The following is a 19,389-nucleotide window of genomic DNA, read 5'->3' on the forward strand; positions in this document are numbered from 1 at the left end:
GCAAACAAAAATTATTCATCAGAAGTGAAATCTAAATTTGGAAATACAAAATAATTCATAAATTCTTCAGAAGTATCTCTAGCTTTGAATTTCCGTGGTTACTGCACCCAAATATATTTTGTTTTTTGTTGAAGCGCGTGTGTACCTGCTAATTGGGCCAGTGATTCAAGTCTAACAAGTTAGCTTGTTATGCATTCTTCAAATTATTCACATCAAGAGTCCCTGCAAAAGGCTACTGCCATTTGTTATTTAGTAAGAAAACTCTCCAAAATAAATGCAGATTGTCTAAATACGATCTCCTTGAAGACACAAACAAAAAATGGCAGTGAATGTTGCACATGCAAAGTATCTCGTATAGATCTGACTTGCAAATCGTTTAAACAAGCAGTAGGCACAATCAGTGGGCACTGTGGTTTCAGCGAAGTTTTCCTAATTCCTTCTGGTTTGGGCTCCATACATTGCAAAGCGGTTTTTATCTCTGCTCAGAATATGTTAAAATGACTATTTTCTTCTATTTCCAGTCTACTAGGTAAGAAAAGACTAAAATATTTCCCATCCTGGTGTACTAGCTCTTGCCCAGCCATGGACTAGTCAGAACAGACACAATATGGTATGCATGACAAAACTTCCAGTTCCTTCATATTAAAACTTTTGACATGTAGGCATTTAGGCAGATTTTTCAAAGGAAACTACTTTTGGTTTTGAAGAATTGGATTTTTAGTTTCTGGGAGTAATTTGAGGAAATTGGTAATTTCTATCTTTTTATATAAATTTTCAGACACTTCAGAATTTTTTTACAGTATTTCACTTTAAGTGACTACTGTGTCACGATCCAAGAGAGGTCTGAGATGGGACAGGCTAAGCAGTTAGGTCCTAGTTGCATTTCTTACTTTGAAAATGAACCCCAGAGAATCAAGTTCACTGCGTCTTACAAAACTGCTTCCTAAATAATAGCGACTAAACATTGTGTACATTTGCCCAAATGTCAGCAAACGGTCTCAAGTTCTGTCAGAATTTCATGGACATTCGGGCTGTGGATTCACGTTGGCCAAAGCCAACCATAGCCCCATCTGCCAAGCCTTGCTCTCACCTTCCTCACTCCTCAGCCGCCAGGGGACGGGAGCCTAAGTACTGTGAGGAACTTCACCTTTGGTTAATTTGGGTTTCAAAACACTGATGTGTTTCACTGTCCCCAACAAGGTTACCCAAAGCGTGGTAATTTGCTGCTTCTCAACTGGGCGCTGAGGCAGCCGCTGGTGTGGCCCAGTCGCCACCGGCCGCCCTCAGCCAGGCTCCACACCCTGCCCCACCATCCTTCCCGCTCTGTGTTGTAGCAGCGTGTTCCCGTCCCCAGCCTCCACTTTTTTAGGCTTTTCTGCCATTTTGTTTGCTCCCAACTACTCCTTATTGACATTTCTGCTATGAAATATCTAACGACTGCTTTTTTTTCCTCCATAAGCGACCTTAACACTGTAGTTTGCCGGTGGTCCCTAAAGCGACTTAAGAAAAACAACCCCAAACGCTCTTTTTTTTTAACCCCACCTAAACACAGCCACCGCTCCCCACCACCACCGGCCTGGTTTCAGGCGCATCTGCCAGGCGGCCCGACGCCCCCGCCCGCCCCCGGCCCCGCCCCCCCGCTGCGGCCCGGCCGGGGCAGGATGTCCCGCCTCCCCCTCCCCTCCTGATTGGCCGAGAGCCTTGCTGGCGCAGCAGGGGCTGAGCCGCGAATTGGCCGAGTTTCCCCCATCTCCAGTACCGAGGGAGGGACCGGCGAGCGGCTCGGCCGGCGGAGGGGGGGGCGGGCGGGCGAGGGAAGGAGGGGCGAGGATTACCCGGGGCCGAGCGGGCGGCGGTAGCGCGGTCGAGGCGAGGCAAGTGGCGAGGAGCCGCCGCTGCGGCCGGCCGGTGAGTGCGAGGGAGGCTGGCGCGCGCGCCGGCGCCTCCATCTGCCTCGGCGGGTAGAGGGGGGGAGCCAGAGGGCGGGCGCGCCCCCCCCCCGCCCCGAGGAGCCGGCCGCAGTGGGGGGGCGGTGGGCGCCAGCGCGCCCGGCCTCGGTGTAGCGGGGAGGGGGGCAAGGGGCCGCCCCTCCTCAGCTAGGGAGCCCCGCGGGGGGGAGGGGGGGAGGGCGGTGCGGCCCCCGCGCCGTGTGCAGCGACCCCTGCCCGGGCGGGGCCTCACCCGCCCCTCCTGCCCGGCCCCGGCCCCCAGGTCCCGGCCGCCCCCTGAGGTCCCGGCCGCGGGCTGCCCGAGGTGGGATGGAGCCGCGGCTGGTGGCCGTCGGGGCAGTGACAGTGGGCCGCGAGGGTGGGGGGGATGCGGCCGGGAGAGGGGGTGGTGCGGCCGGGGGGAGCCCCCGGGCCTCGGCTGCTGGCGGGGGAGGAGGGGGCGCGGGTGGCCCTGGTAATCGCTTTATGCTGGCCTGCGGCTTGCGTAATCTGCGATCAATTATTTATTTCATGCACCACTTATGGGGCTGGGGGGGGGCGCGCGCGTTAGGCCTCTGCTGTAGCTCGGTGCAGCAGAGGGGAGGCTGCGTTCCGCCAGCGCTACAGGGAAGCGAAGTAGGGGGTTTGGGGGTGCCAGGTGTTCTTAATGTGTGTTTTTCTCCCTGTGCATTTTCAGGGCTGTGATCGGGGGAGGTCCTTATTCGCGATAAATTTCTAAAGATCCAAGTGGAAGCCATCCTAGTCTGAACAAAAATAACCTTGTGTGGTTAATTTCATGCACTAGGTTGTTATTTTTCTCGTTCTGTGGCAGGTTGGGCTGCAAAGCCAGCCTGGAGAGGAGGCTGGAGAAGGAAACATGTCTTCTGAATCTTTTTGTCTGGCTGCTCAAGCTAGATTTGACTCCAGATGGTTGAAGACAGACTTACAGGTAAGGAGTTAGATAGTTGTATTGCATTGTGACCTTTCAGGTGCAGATCAAGGATGCTTTTAGTCCAGATAGCTGACAGACAGAAGACTGCAGCCTTCCTCTTGAGATAGGTCTTTAGGGTTTTTGAGTATGCTGGTTTAAAACCTATGTTGAAGAAACACTAACTTACTTTAAGCTGCAAGTAGATCTGTATTGTCAGTCCAGTCCCTTCTGCTTAGATACAAGCTGGGCTATGTACGTATGTTATTTTTGCAGAGTGTCAAAGTGCATAGCTGTGAATGCTAGAACTATTATTATTTTGTTCTAAATAAATAATAAGTATTTATTATTATTAATATTAATGATACTGGTATCGTTACTGCTAGAACTATAAATTTTTCACTTAGGCTGTTGCTATGCTTCTTGCATGTATATGAGCTAGTGGCTTTAATACACAAGAGAACTGAAACAAAAGGTGATGGAAGTCCAATGTATATTTTGAAGAAGTCAGATTAACTTTTACTGTAGTTGTTTGTATAATGGGTATAGGCTTCCTTTAAATTTTGTTCTTTTTGAAGGGAGCAAATTTTTTGTCAAAGGTATGTGCTTGAGATTTGTTGAAATGTGCTGGTGTTTGGTGGAAGTTTTGTTTTAGAAGATGATCTGTTCATTTATCAATGTTGTGTGATACAGAGATGAGGATACTATCATGTTTTCCCAATTCAGGTTTGAATATTAAGTGGAAAGTACAGAAGAGTAGAGTGGTTTGGGTCAGTTGATGTTTGTTTCAGATGAAATGGGTAACTAGACTAAGTCCTCGTCTTGTTGGTGGTCTTCCTTCCCCCAGATGTTGCACATAGGTATCTTACTTTGAATAACCTTTCCAGGTTACTGCTCAAAACTCTGAAATTCTTGTTGGGATGCGTCAGCCTGTGTTACTCCTTTGTTACAGGTTAATATTAGCAAAATTTTAGAATTGTCATCTTGAGTGACTTTACCCCAGATAACGTGCTGGTAGTCTGAATGGTTGAGTTTGGCTGCTCTTTTGGTTAGACAAGGGTGTTTCCCCGTGCAGTTGTGATTCAAAAGCAGCCTTTCTCCAATATTTTATGTCAAACAACCTAAATCGGAATCAGAAGTGACAGATATAGCCTTAGAGGTTACATTATTTAGTAGGTCTTATATGTAAATGCTATAAAATGACAGGGCTTGCTCTTGATTTGGCTAATTTGTTCTATTTTCATCTTTTATTCTTACCAAAGTTAAATGTTCTGGGTAATGAGGTAAATAAGCATAGTAGAAAACAATTTAAAGATAAACATATTAAGAAATATGGAAATGTTCTTGTGTTCCCTGGAGGGTGGCTTCTAGATTACAAATATGTTGCTTAAATTTTTTGTAGAATAGAGGAGAATTTTAACTGAAAAAGTGGCAATCTTTGTAACAGCTGCTGACTATGGAGTGCCTATTTTTCTTCTGTATTAATGGGGTGAAAAATGTGACTGTTCATGTGATTTGTCAGATTTTTCCTCATTTGTAGCACTATTTTTCTACATCCCTTTTTTTTGTTTATGTAAACTTTTGACAGGAGGGTTTCAATTGTGATCCAGACGTTAAGGATTATTTTCAGCTGTGTGTGTAAAACTGCAATGAAATATTTGTCTTTTATGAGACTGTTGTTTAGTTAATGTATTGTAATAATTCCTTTTAATAATAAAAATCTTAATTTGTAACAAATTTCTATGAATAATCTCTCTTATTTATAAGAGTTCTTTATGAGTAATAACAAGGTAGACTCTAATTGCCAGGGTACTCCCTTTGTTTTCTTCCAGTCATGCTGTAGTCAAAATAATGTGATTAATGAAATAAGAGAACAGTAATCATTTGTGATCTGCTGGATGCAAACATCACTTCTCTGGAATCTGAAGACTAGCCAGGCCTCCTGGCTATAATGTAATTTTCTTATTAGATTAACTGTTTTTGGTGTTACACAGGTCCTCATCACAGAACTTTATCTGGATGTATGTGTTCAGTATTTTAAAAAATGTGCATGTGAATCTTGAATTGCTCCTTTTTAATGCATTAAAAGGCAGATGTTGTCTGTCAAGTAATGGGGTTTTGGGCTCTGGGGAATTTTTCTATTGCACGATTGGCTATTTTAGCTACTCTTGACTAGCATGACCTAGCTGAGTGTGAAATTTCTTTATAGGTATAAATCCTGTCTCTTAATCCTTTAAGTTCTATGTGTACGGAATACGCTGATTTCCCATTGTGCATGTTTCTGCCAGCTAACTATAGAAGAGTGTTATTGGTGTTCAAGAGACTGTCAACAGGAGTTGAAAAGAAGAGCACGGTATCTAGGAGAGGTTCGAAGAAAGACACACGAATTTATGTAAATTAATCAAGCTGAACTACAAAATATTGTTTGGAATTAGACCTTGAAACTCTTAGCTTTGCAGCTAGTTTTCACTGTACAGCCATGCAAGAGTGGGTAGGTGAAAGACCTTGGAGAAACAGTTATATGGGGGAACTCTTACCTTAGGAGACATATAGAGATGGATTAATCTTTAAAACTATTTTTTCCTTGTTTTTAGATAAAGTTTGTTGCAAATTTTGGGGAGGAGTGTAGAATTGGAAGTGAAATGTTTCATTTGGTGGGCTGGTAGTCTCTGAAGTTTGACTTGCTGCCGCCTTATTTTTTTTTTTCTTCGGTGTGTTGGTTTGTGTGGATTTTTTTTCCTTTTTTTTTTTTTTTTTTTTTCTTCTTCTTCCTTCACTGTGGCCGGGCAGTTCGCTCTTTAGACTTGATGACTGTGGCAGTTGTTGTGGATTAAGACAGTGAAATCTCTTTGAAAATCATTAGATTCTTTTTTGCCTTAGCTCAAGATGTTGCATCAATAATGTAATACACAATATTATAATACTATGTGCATTAATAAGTCTATAATATAGTGGTACTAATATAATAAGAAAAGAATGACACGTGGATTTTAGCTTGGATTTTGTTTAATCACCTGCGTGCGTCACTGTTCCAGCTGGCATCCAGTCCAAATTTAAATGTTCTTATTCAGTTTTGGGATGTTACTCTTTATGAGGCAAAGCCAGCGTGATGTAGCATATTACTACTGTTCTTAAGAGAATGTCAAAGACAAGCCCTTTTGTAATAGCAGTGAGTCTCTAGCCTGCAGGATTAACTGGTGTGGAATGTTAATGGAACTGTATCTTATTCCATTATATTTTTTGCTTATATTAGTTTATCTGAAACTATTCAATATTAATATAGGAAGCCAAAATGTTCTACAAAGACCCAAGCGCGACTCATGACTGTTCCATGTCGTTTTACTAACTTTATAAGTTATTGACTTATTAGTGTATGATTTACAGCTGCTAGTATAACTTTGAACTGATGAGAAACACTTGTTTTATTAAAAATCTAAATTTCATGGTGGAGCAGAATTAAGATATTCTGTGTTGTCTGAAAAAAGACAAACTTAGAGCAGCTGAAAAATTAGGATAGCTCAGCTCAATATGAGGTAGCATCAGTAGTACAATATGTAATGTGTTCTCATATTACCTACCTCATTAATATGTGTATAATATAATTAATAAAATAATACCATGAAGTTATAAAACAGGTGGATTTTAGTACAGGCCACTTTTTCATGGGTCACATTTAATGTAGTTGCTAGAAAGGTTAGTATATCACTGAAATTTCCAACTTGTTTTTTTAAGTTGAATTTATACATTTAAAAACACCTACCTATTTATGTCTATTACTTGTAGAAACCATCACATTTATAGCGATATCTGTGTGTAATGGGAAACTGTGTTTTAATGACTTTCTGAGGAAGGCATCCTTTTTTTAAAGAAAGAAAGTATAAAAAAATACACAAATTGAAAGCAACATTAAAATTGTTTCCATAAACCTAGATACCTAGTTTGCTGAATCAAACTGTGCTTAAAATAATTCCAACTAAATAGATGTACTGTACTACTAATTTAGAACTTTATACAGAGAACTTTAATTAGTGATGACTGAATAATGAAAAAAATAGAATTGCTGTTGACTAATGGGATGCATGTGTGTGTTCAAATGGTGTTTAATTAGGCTGCTTATTCTGGATCCTGTGGAGAGCTATTGTGCTTAATAGCAGGGATTAGAGGTGAAAAACTTTCGTTTTCCTGTAGTGTGGAAAAAAACTTCAGGTAGCAGTCAAGGTGCAAGAGCTGTCTATGAGAGCAATATGATGCATTTTAATCAGTTTTCATTGAGTTCATGGTTGGCAGGCTATTTCTGTCATCTTTTGCCACAGAGATGAGAGTAAGCTTTTTAAAATTAAATAGCCAATTGTAAGAGTTGCATTGGTCTAAAATCTTTGAACCTTCCCTTCAAAGTTATATTTGACATTTTGAGTTACATGAAAATTGCCCTCTTGTAGCATCTAGGTCAGTGTTTTTGCTTGTGAGGAGATAAGGTAAATAAATGATGTCCTGACTATTAAAAGCAATAAGTTTGTGAAAGTTGCTTTCTCTGTTTGTTTGATTTCCTGTTAATTTTCTTTTTAATTTGGGGTTTCTGATGAAAAAATGAAGACCTTATGTAGAAAGTCTTACAGCAAGCAATTACATTTTTAAGGGAAGTGAAGTTTGCAGTAGGGATTTTTAATATTATTTAGAAAATGAAGTAGTGCTGTCCTCCAAAATAATGGATTTCAAGGGGGAGGAGTAAGGACTATATATATGGAGTGATAGATTAGAAAAATCAGGTTTAATGTTTATGCAAATATTTGGGCTCAAACTACTGTCTGCAAATGAAGCAAGTTAGAGAATTTCTCTTCTAAGTTTGAGGGAGTTGCATGGTATTCCTTTGCATATGACCATTAGCTGATATTAAACTTTTGCAACACATGTAAGACTGGTAGACTTGTTATGGGGACGTTTCTAGTTTAACCCCAAATCTGCTGAAGTAATGTGGGGCTCCTGAACTTTTCTGTCTCTGCTATCAGAGCTTTAGAGTGGTATGTTTAGATCTAATGATGTTGCACAGTGCTTTGCATAGCAGCTGTGGTTTCAGGGCATGCTTCAGCAGGGAAGGAAGGAAGTTAGGTGACAATGAAAAAGGAAACACAAATTGAACGGATTCAAAAAAGCGAAAACAGCAGAGACTTGGGAAAGGATTTACTGTTCTGTGATTTTTCTTCACTATTACTGGTCTGAAAAAGTTTTTTCTTTTAAATCTATTTCTGAAGAAAAATGTTTTTTAAATTAGTGTTTAAAATGCAGCCAATGACTAATGCAGAAATAACTGAATGGAAGAACAGATTCTCTTCCCCCTCCCTGCTGCTGGCAATTCTGAGGTGAAGATTATTTAAGTAGCTTATATTTTAAATCCATATTGACATTTTGTGATTATGAAGTCACTTTCTTGAATTTCCAGTGCAGTTACATAATCAGAAATCCTTCCTGAATCATTTCCTGTCCTTTTGTGTCATTTTCTTCTCCTGGTTTCACTCTTCTTGAGCTCGAATTAACTTTTATGGAGGCTTCTATGCTTTCTGCATGAAAGTTTGTGAAACCATATCAAGAACATGATCTGCAATACCACATGGAATAAGCTTCACTTGACTTAAATAGTTGACTTGAGAACAAAATCACAGCTGCTGATTATTCTGAAAATAAATTACTAAAAGCAAAAATGTAGTGGTGCTTTGAGAATTCTCAGAAGCTTACCCAGTTAAGATTGCAAGATTTAATTTTCTTGAAATGTAAGGAAATGTCAATGTCGATGCCTTATTCTCTAGAGTTGTTGGGGATGGACGGGTGTTTCACTGCCAGCCCTGTTGGAGGGGTGGCAGCAGCACATGCCAGCAACCAAACTAGAGATCCCTTTGACTTAATTAAATGTTGTAGCAGACAGAATAAATTATAGTTTAACTGCAGAGGTAGGATTAGCAAAAAGTTAGAGTGGGGGCTACCCAGTTTACAGTACAGTAGACGTTCACTTTGAAGTCTTTCTGTTTAGGCTCTTGTATTTTTGGCTTACGTTAAATGAGCACGGCTGAGACTTAGGTCTGTGTGGTAAGTATGAATTTGGTGAGATACATGCTGTATGAGTGCAGAGATCAAGACATGGTTTGGGGATGAGAATGTGTGAGAAATGGTTGAAGTGGCTTGAAGGTGAAGTGGATACGAGATGAGGATATCTGGCTGTGGTCTTATATGAGAGGAGGTCAGGAGATGCCATGGGAAGAACAAGGGAGATCTTGGGCATGGGGAATGGCACTTGATTTGGTGGAATGAGTAGGAGGATTAAGAACATGGGCCAAGGTTGTAAGGGGCAGTGGATAGTGGTGGTGGAGCATGGAGCTACTGTTGTCTCTGTTTTGGGAAGGCAGCATGTATGTGGTCAGGCAAGCAGGGACGCGGGGCCCTTACGGGGTTTTTACAGAGTGTACATCTCTGGTACTGTTGCCAGTGGCAAAAGTTCAGTGAAACTTAATTATAATTAATTTGTTATCTTACTGAGTTTGTAAAGTTCACCCTTTTAAACATTCACAAATGAAGTTACATCATTAGAGAGTCAGATGTCCACATAAATCAAGCAATCTAGTGGGAGAGTGTTAGACTTAACAAAACACAGGTCGGTGTTCTTGTACTTCAGCTCCAGGATGTCAGAAACAATGAAGATGCCAAATGTGTTTTTCTTCTCTTACGCTGCCACCATTACACACCTTTGATTGCTCTGTGAGTTTTCTTTGAAGAAATGAGTGGAAGAAGAGCCATATTTTTGAAGAAGAGTCTTATATTTTGGAAAATAGAAACCAAGAGAGATGTCTTCTAATTTTGTTCTGAACAAAGTTCTAGTTTTTCCTGTCTCAGCACTTGGATTTGTTGATAGACTCCTTGCAGGTGACTGAATGCAGGATGTATTGGTGGGAGCAAAAGAATTAAATAATACGTGCTTGTGCTGCGTAAGATAGTCTTAAAACACTGCAGAAAGAAAGAAAAGCAAGATTGTGTAGTCAGAGAAGGTATATGACTTTTGTACAACAGAATTGACTTAATCTTATCTTCAGCTGCTAGATTCACAGAATCGCAAATGGTTGAAGTTGGAAGGTACCTCTGGAGATAATCTGCTCCTGGCCCCCTGTTCAAGCAGGGCCACCTAGAGCCAGTTGCCCAGGACAGTGTCCAGATGGCTTTCAAATATCTCCAAGGATAGAGAGTCTACAGCCTTCCTGGGCAACCTGTGCCATTGCTCGGTCAACCTCACAGTGAAAAAATGTTTCCTGATGGTCTGAGGGAACACTGTATGTGTTTCATTTCATGCCTACTGCTAGTGGGCACCACTGAAAAGAGCCTGGCTCCATACTCTTTGTGCCATCCCTTCAGATGTGTATATGCATTGAGGAGTTCCCTGCTGAACCTTCTCTTCTTGCGGCAAAATAGTTCCAGCTCTCTGAGTCTTGCCTCATAGGAGAGATGTTCCAGTCCTTTAATCATCTTTGTGGCCCTTCACTGGACTCTGCAGTACGTCCATGTCTTGTTCATACTGGGGAGCCCAGGACTGGACACGGTACTCCAGGTGTGGCCTCATCAGTGCTGAGTAGAGGGGAAGGATCACCTCCCTCGGCCTGCTGGCAGCGCTGCTAATGCAGCCCAGGACACCCATTAGCCTTCTCTGCAGCAAGGGCACATTGGTGGCTCATGTTCAGCTGTGTCCACCAGGACCCCCCAGGGCCTTTGTGCAAAGCTGCCTTCCAGCTGGACGGCCCCCAGCATGTGCTGGTGCCTGGGGTTGTCCCTCCCCGGGTGCAGGACTTTGCACTCCTCCTTGCTGAACCCACGAGGCTCCTGTCAGCCCATTTCTCCAGCCTGTCGAGGGCCTGTGGATGGCAACACAACTTTCTGGCATATTAGCCACTCCTCTCCGTTTCTGTTAAGTGAAATATTTCTCTTAAGGGAGTTGTGAGGCTTCTTTTATAGTTACAGAGTTTTGGGATCATGAAAATAAAATCGCTTGAACGATTTATCACTTAAACTCAGGCTTTTTCACTTTTGGCTATCATAGTGGCAATTTACTGTTTAATATGTCTACCAAACATAAAGTAGATTAATAGTGAACTTGTTACAGTTGGAATTGAGTAGCCTTTAGTTATGTCAGATTACTGTTTCTTGATTGTCCTTTGAGTTGGTTGCTTTGATTATTGCTAAAAAAAATAGTTCAGTGTTCCTTTGCTTTCAAACATGTCTTCTTTCTCCACTCCAACACATACACCACCCGCAAAATGTTAACTACAACCTGAGTAAGAGCAAAATTGTTATCTGAAGGCTGCTTGTGGAGTGAGCTTCCACAAGAAGTATTTGGAGGAGGAGGAACTCTCTCTGACCTATAATCCTGGTGGTTTCTCTATCTATATGCAACACACCAAGAAAATGACTTTGATAAGAATTTGAATGCCAAACCCAAAGCAGAAGAAATTTTGTTTACTTCTTCAGTTTTTAGTTGTGTGCAGGACGTGTGTGAACTTTGTGCCGTGTGAAAGAATTAGAGGTTACAAAATAGAGAAAATTCTTGATTCTACTTTACAGCAATGCTTAGGAAAGTAGTAAGGTTTCTGAAATAGTGCTGCATTATGAAGAACCTTGAATTCAAAGCCTGTAGGTCCGTAGATGGTAAGCTTAAGGTCTGTGAGAATAATTTTCCATATGAAAGTGATCTCAGAATGTAGAATAAAAGGTATGAAAAGGCAGTTTATTAGACAAAAAACTCTGTGACAACCATAATTTATTATGCGAACCATTTGGAGGGTTGCCTCACTATTTTTCCAAGCTTCTATTTTAGCATAGGTTAGCATTCAACAGGTTAATGTAGGTTGGTTTGGTTTTTTTTTTTGAATCTTCTATCATGTATGAGCCAAAAAGAAGTGTCTTTAGCTGTTTTTGCAAGAAAAAAGTTGTGAAAAATAAATTCCTTAAGTACCCCTCTAAAGTATACGACCACATCTGATGAAACAGAAAGTAAACGCCATTTATTTTTGAAATATTTATAGAGTAAGAACAACGCAAGAAATTTGGTCAGTGGTGAACGGCTGTTGTATTTTTTTCCTTTTTGCATTGTTGAAGTGGAGCTTTACTTCAAACTACTCCATTTTTTAATTTAAGAAAAGCCAAATGTAAAGCTTTTAGTGAAACACAGAATCTTTGCGAAAGCTCTTATGTGCTCTCTAGCTCTGGTAGAACAGGGACTGTACCTTTTGGTAAGGCATGGTCACAGTGTAATTCTGGTGTTGCAGAACTGATAAACTCTAGGTAAGCTGAATGATGTCTAGCTCACACTGTGTGATTCTTTTCCCTCTTAGCCCCCGGAGATAGGAAATAGCAAGTGACAAATAGGTAGGATGTGACAGCTCATACTTTATGCCGAAAGAAAAAAGGTGGAAATCATTAATGAGTGGATTTCTGAAGTATGCAATATGAAAGTCACAAAACTACTGTGGTGATTTACTGTGTTACAGTGGTGTCAAAACATGAAACTTGTCTTTAATTCTTCATGGTAAGTGAGATTAGCTGGCTCAGCAGATGGCTTCCCTGCTGGTGGTTGTGGCTCTTCAAAATCTGAAATCTTCAAAATATCTTCAGGAGATAGATCAAAATAAAGTATTAAGTGGGCTTCTGTGTATAATGGGAAATATTTTGCAGCGATTGTGTAAGTAATGTCTTTGTGGTACTCCTCAGTTAAACCACTTCAGATCTGAATACTAGTTACATAACACAAAGATGCTTCTGAATAAGCCTTCTGCAGTTTTTTTTAAATGTCTCCACTGCACCACTTTGGTATGCAAAAGGTATTCTGTTTTTCAGTTTCGTGTACTCCCCTCCTCCCTTACGCTGCATGGCTGCAGATTACTGCCTGGTTATTATGGATTTCACTGGGGATGTTGACACCTGTTTTGCAGTGTTTTATAAAGCAGAGAACAACATCAGTAGAAGACAAGTTATCCCAGTCCTTAGGATTCTTCAAGGGAGATCCAAATTGATAAATCATTAGGAGACTCACGTTACTGCTGGTGCTTTCCCGAGTGCTGCCAGCTAGCACAGTCCTGCCATTTGTTCTGTTGCAGGTATTTGTCCTATTGCACACATAACATATTGGGAGCTGATCTGGGCTGAGGTGACCCTTCACTCTTCCCCAGGCACAGCTGGTTTTAGTCCTGATCGGTTCCATAATCTGGCTCTGCATGTGAGAGGAGGCGTTATGGCAGCTGGAAGGAAGACGGAGGGCTCGGAGAGATGCTTTGCACAGCAGAGCCAGTTTGAACTGGTTACATACCTTTATGAACCTGTGCCTTGGTGTAATGTGTTCTGGTTGAGTGCCCAGCTCTTCAGTTGCTGGTTTGGATAGGGGACTATTGACTTCCTTCATGCATCCCTGTTTTGTGACTTTGTTTGGATAGCTTTTCCTGAAGGAAAAAAGGACACCTCTCCCCATGCCCCCCCTGATTATTGCATGATGTTATCTTGAATGTGTGGATAGTTCTGAGGTGACCAAATCCATGCTTTTGAGAATTTTTCAGAGAACGTTCATCTTGCTGTATTTGAGCATATCAAAAAGTTACTTTTTTGTGCTTTTAGTCTGAAAATAGCATAGCTAGAGAATCAGATATTCTGAAGATATTTTAAACCCCTGTCATATATACACACAATGAATATACTAGTGAGGTGATACATGTGTGTTCTTTCTTCTGGGACAAAATATAAAATCTGATGTATTTTGAATGTTAGCTTGAAAGAAAATTGTTTTGTGTAACTATATATTTATTATTTTTTATATATAAATATATTTATATATTATTTTTAACAGCTTGCTTTTACACGAGATGGACTATGTGGCTTGTGGAATGAAATGGTAAAAGATGGGGAGATTGTATATCCTGGAACAGAGTTAACACAAAGTGGTGAACTACCTCCAAGAAAAGGTACGGATTTTTAAATTATTTTTTTCTTTGTTCATTTTTTCTTTCATCACAATGATGAAAATGGAATTCAGATTTCATAGTATCACAGAACTTTGGATTATTATCACCTGTTTATACAATTTGGTATTCATGTTTTGAATTAAATACAATTGAAACTGATTTCTTAAACGTACAGAAAAGTAATGTCTAACCCTTCAAGTGAAGACTTAAATATTTTCCAGCCCTTTGAAATTAACTTCATAACTAGGCATGTTGTTATGAGAGAGGCTTGGCAGTGTCCTCTTGTTTGGTATGCTTGATGTGTTTACAGCTGAAGCCTTTGTTTAAAGGAAGTGGACTGAGGAATGGGGTAAAGCCAATACTGCTATTTCTAATCTTGTTTACAGTCTTCATAAAGTAACTAAAAGGTCAGCTAAAAAAGTGTGCACAATCTTAACTGAGAATGTAGTGTTGTGGGTTGTTTTGTTTTGTTTTTTTTTTTTTTGTCTTCTACTGTACTTGAGAGCAGTTCAAATGTGAATCTTTCAAATGGAAGAGTAGTAGATTTATTTAGATTGCCTTGGTGGAGTGGATTTTGTTTTGTGATGGGCTGTGACAAAATGGAGTGATTCTACTTTTGCCTTTTTTCCTTTTTCTGATTGTGGTGCTCTTTTGACTGCTGATGGAACAGAAAATTAAACTAGTCAAAAAAGGAAGAGGTTTAGGTTTCCTAACCTGGGGCACCACATGGTCAGATGAGTTTTGTCCATAATTTATGTGACCCCCAAATAAATGAGGCTCTGTCTAGGTGAGGAGTGGAAATACTGCTTTTGGTAGAAGTGAACTATTATTTCAGCTTCTGTTACTTCCTGAACTGTACTGTTGAATAGACATGATATTTCAAATCAGTAATGCTCAATTTCTTAGGGAGTTTTTTTTTTTTTTGTACCTATGGTTCATCATTTTTAACAGAGGGGAGGGGGGAGTCTTTTTGTCTAGAGGAAGTTATTTCTACAGGAAAGAAGCTATAATAAGTAGTTTGAGAGGAAAGTGAATTACACATTATTTTTATTAAGAGTATAAGCTTTCTGGATTGGGAGTGGCTGCAAACTGTAGTAAGGACTGGAATTATGCTCCTGTTTCAGAGTTAGAAAACTCTTTTGTCCTGCTGCTGCTGGGCCTTATGAATATTATTGTTGATACCGGAAAAAGATACAGCTGATCTTATAGAAAAGGGTACTACAACAGCTGCTCATTAAATGACTGGAGGTAGTGTAGTATTTCTTTTCTTGGGATTGGCTAGTTTCATGTGTATTATTAGAAGGCATCATGAACTTGATGCAGTGAAGGGAGGGGTTATCCCCTAAATGAACTGTGGGCGATGCTTTGCCATTCACTGATAGCTCACGATAGAGGTATTGTGACGGTAGTGGTATAAGGATTCAGCACACTCTGCTCTCATGCAGCAAAAAGATAACAGACATCTATAATAATAAAGACAATATATTAAAGTAAATATCTGCTTTACATGTGAAATCGATGCAGTTTCCTCTTTTTGTGCCAGATGCTCACACATTGTTTTTAGAGTTGTAACTGCGGGTTTTTGACAGAAAACAATTCTTCCAGTATCTTTATTGCTAAATACCCTTGGAGAATTGGGATATTTGTTCGTTACGGTGCTATAGTACTTCAATGATTCTGAGAAAGCTTATGGAGAGATATCATAGTATAATTGCTATTTGTTTTCAGGGATATCATTGAAATGTCAAATAGGAAAATGCAAGCTGTCAGTTCTGATCCAAAATGTAGAGAGCAGTATAATGTAAAAACCCAGAAGTGCTAAGCAAGTCAATCATCCATGACTTAATATGTTTATTCACACTTGAGACATCTATTCTGAATGATGTGAAATTTCTTTTTTTTTTTTTTTTTTAATGCTGGAGGTATGTACATACACATGACTTTGAAGGATCAAAAAGACATGAGGTGTTAAAGGTGGTAGGGTACTGTTACTTAAAAATACAGAAATTCTGACAGCTTACTGTAGAAATAAGGCAATTTTTAACCTTAAAATGTCAGTGGTTCAAACTGTGATAAGGCTTCTGAAAGCTTTTCTAACTGGTGTGTTTTGTGCTTGGTGTTGTCTGTGGGTTTTTTCTTTATTAAACCAAGACTGCCACTTGTTTCCTGTACTGTATTGTGGTGGGCTGACCTTTGCTAGCTGCCCACCCAGCTTCTCACTCACTGCCCCTCTTCAACAGGGCAGAGGGAGAAAACAAAATGGAAAAGCTCATGGGTCAAGATAAGGCTAGGGAGATGACTTACCAGTTACTCTCATGGGCAAAATAGACTTGGTTTGGAGAAAATATCTTAATTGGCAATAAATAAAATTAAATTAAGAGTTGGATAGTGAGTAGCAAAGAAAAACTGAAACAACACCTTCCCCTTGCCCTCCCTTCTGGAGGGGTTAAGTGTAGGTATTATACAGCACAGATCACGTATGTTCATTTCCTCAGCTGGAGTGTTTGCGTTCTTCTGCATAGATACTTGTAAAACATCTATTTCTTGAAAAGCTACAGTAGTTTAGACATTTAAATACAGCTTTTTCAGGCTCTTATGTCTTTAAAATTAGTGCATGTGTTGTCTTTTGGTGAAATTAGCATTCATAAATACCATTGTGCTGGCCTACAGGATTGGTAAAATACAACCATCTTGCTTGCTGGATTTGAGCTTTGAGAAGAAAAACTAATCAAGTCTTTTTTTGGTTAATATCGATCAGATTGTTTGATTCTGTTAGGCAGTAGTGAATTGTGGAACCAGAAAAACTGGTGGTTAGTTTACATCTCTGAACTTGCAGCTCAAATTGAGTTTCATGAAATAAAAGGCTGGAGTATTTTCGTCTGTTTAGTTGGTAGTTACTTTTTTTTTGCCTAAACAATCTATAAAAGTAATTCAAGAAGAGAGGGAAAAGTACATACAAATAATGGGGTTTATATAAAAAGCAATACATTTTAATCTCAATATTCAGATTCTGCTGCTAAATTGACTAATTCGGAGATAAATTGAAGATGTTGCTGAAGTAGTCTTTTTGTAAAAAAAATCAGTCTGTTTTAAAAAGCTTTGATTTATCCCTATCCATTGTAACTCCTTTTCTTCACTAGTGCTGTAGTGCTGTGTTGGTGCTGACTGGGCTGCTCAGAAGAGGTACTTCATTCTTTCAGTGGGTATTGGCACTGGCAATAGATTGAAGAACCTGCTATTGATAGCAAAAAGCATTCCTTTTCTCTCTGGGAAGAATATGCAAGGGGTGTATTTTTCCCCCTCTGTTAGCAAGAACATGTGGTTAGGAATAACCTCTTTGTTTTTTCTTCATGGCATTTTAAGCAAAACAGGTTTGATAAACGTGTTTAGCAGATTTGCTTGTTTCCAAGTATCATCTCAGGACACAGCTGTGACAGAAGTGATGTCCAGATACAGGTGCACTTGCAACATGGCATGTACTTAAAAGATAATTAGACTGATCTGAGGAAATCTGGATGAGATTAATATCTTGTGTGCTGGAAACTATGTACTAAAAATAATAAGAAGTATTAAATAGTGTTGTTCTTACTAAATTTTTAAGTTAGAGAACCATTAATGCAAAATTTTAAGACATTACCAGTCAACTACATGGGTCTCTCTTTTGTGGGTGGTTGTTAAATTTTTGATTCTGCAAACTTCTGTATAAGTGGGGATTTCTGTTTCAGTTAGCTATTTTAAGTTCCAGGGCAAAACCAGAAAATTATCAGCTTCATGCCTCTGTCCTGCCTTTGGTAAACATTGTGGGCTTCCTCTTTGCTTCTGTTCCCCCTTTCCTGAAAGCTGGACTTTTGTCAGCATAGTGCCATTGAATCCACAAACCTCATTCAGTGTTGCACCTGCAAATAGATAATAAAGTCCAAATGCCACAAGTGATTCCAGAGAGGCTGGCAGAAACTAAATCTTTATGATACAGTACGTGGGAATTTGGTTATGGTGGCTACTGTTCAGACCATGTATGTACCAAACTGTAGTAGTGAGCAGGCATATAGGGTGGCTCCTGCTTTGAGCCTCCTTGTGCAAGAAAGAACTTGTTAAAATTGAGAAACGTGCGTCTTCTATTTTCTCCTTGCCTCGACCCAGCTATATTGGCTGTACCCAGTGTCTCGAGCATTCAGTACTCAGCTGTAGATTATTATACTCTCTTTGCAGGATAAAGGGAAGTCTGTAGTCACCCTGTTGGACAGTTTGATTTCATAAGTGTAAAATGCTTTATTGCATATTCAACAGATAGTTTAAAAATGCTTTTTAAAATATAGTATACCAGGGAGGAAAAGAAACTTTATTTCTGATTAGGATTATGAGATCAGAATTTTCTGTCACCTGGACTTCTACACCTGGAAGGCTGTGTAAACATGATTTGCAAATGGTTAGGCATGCATCCTTCCTTCACAAATAATTATCAAATGAAGTTTATGCATGTGTATATACATATAAAAGAAAAGCTCTTTGACAGAAATAAAATTATTATTTTGTATTGCAGCTGAAAGATTTCCTGGATCTGGGACTGCCGAATACTATTTTAGAGTGCTTGTAAAATACGACCCTTGTTTAACGCACACCGTGTAACTTTTTGGCTTGTGAATGGCAACATCTGTTGGGAAACTGTTGCATGCTTTTTCCTTCTACTGAGGGATTCCTAACACTGTTGACACTCTTCATTGGCATTTAAGAGCAACACAAGATCAAGCTGTAGCAGGTGCCCGAGGCAACTGTACAGTGACATTATTTTCTTCATTGACTATGGAATGTAAGTTCCACCTTTAGCTGTTTCCTTTTTATCCTCTGCTTATACTGGATTAGGCTATTGCTGTGCAAGGTAGAGCACACGTGGTAAGCTACCTCTAAGTGAGCTTGAAAGACGAAGGAACTTCTTGAGGATGGCTACTTGAGTTGCTCAGTTTTGACTGACCTCAGCTTGGAGGCTTAAAATTGTAAACCAAAACAGTTAAGAGAAAGTTCTTTCAGGGAAATGGTACACATTTTTTGTTTCCTCCACCACAATATTCATGCTTCAGTCTGAGAAAAATGAAATTAAAACAGGTTTTCACACTGCATGCATTGTTTTGAAAACTTGTTATTTTGGCCTGTGCTGGCTTCACTCAAGATTTCTTCCTCCCTGCCCCTCTTCCTGAAAAATCTTTGGGGCTCCCTTTTGATAAATCCCTCTCATTAAGCATAACTGAGTCTCCACAGTTATGACGTCTGTGTTGCTGCTTTCAATCTAGAGTGATACCAACTTTGTCCCTTATGAGTTTTTTTTGCAAGTATACTGAAAAGTCTGTTGAACTTTGACATGGGCTTTTTAGCTCACTCAGTCTCACTTCTTCCTCGTTGCTCCCCTTTTCTGATCATACAGATGATGGGGGAGGGGAAATCCTTCTTGTGGATTTGTGTGTCAGGGTTGTTTCTGTACAATGCAAAGCTGAAGTTCCCACCTGGACTGGGACCTTCTCCATTTGCAGGGAGGAGCTGAGCAAAATGACTGACTGTAGCC

General features: G+C 40.0%; 1 protein-coding gene across 3 annotated transcripts in view; it reads left to right on the plus strand.

Moving 5' to 3' along the window:
• The first annotated feature begins 1,787 nt into the window (after positions 1–1,787).
• Positions 1,788–19,389, plus strand: part of HERC2 (HECT and RLD domain containing E3 ubiquitin protein ligase 2) — a 113,406-nt gene continuing 95,804 nt past the window's right edge. For all 3 annotated transcript variants that reach the window (XM_055801514.1, XM_055801517.1, XM_055801515.1), the window contains exons 1-3: positions 1,788–1,908; positions 2,761–2,877; positions 13,721–13,835. In XM_055801514.1, coding sequence (XP_055657489.1) covers positions 2,806–2,877; positions 13,721–13,835 — 187 coding nt within the window. In that variant the 5' untranslated portion in view covers positions 1,788–1,908; positions 2,761–2,805. The remainder of the gene's footprint in view (positions 1,909–2,760; positions 2,878–13,720; positions 13,836–19,389) is intronic.

Source organism: Falco peregrinus, chromosome 4 (assembly GCF_023634155.1).
Source record: "Falco peregrinus isolate bFalPer1 chromosome 4, bFalPer1.pri, whole genome shotgun sequence".
NCBI lineage: Eukaryota > Metazoa > Chordata > Aves > Falconiformes > Falconidae > Falco > Falco peregrinus.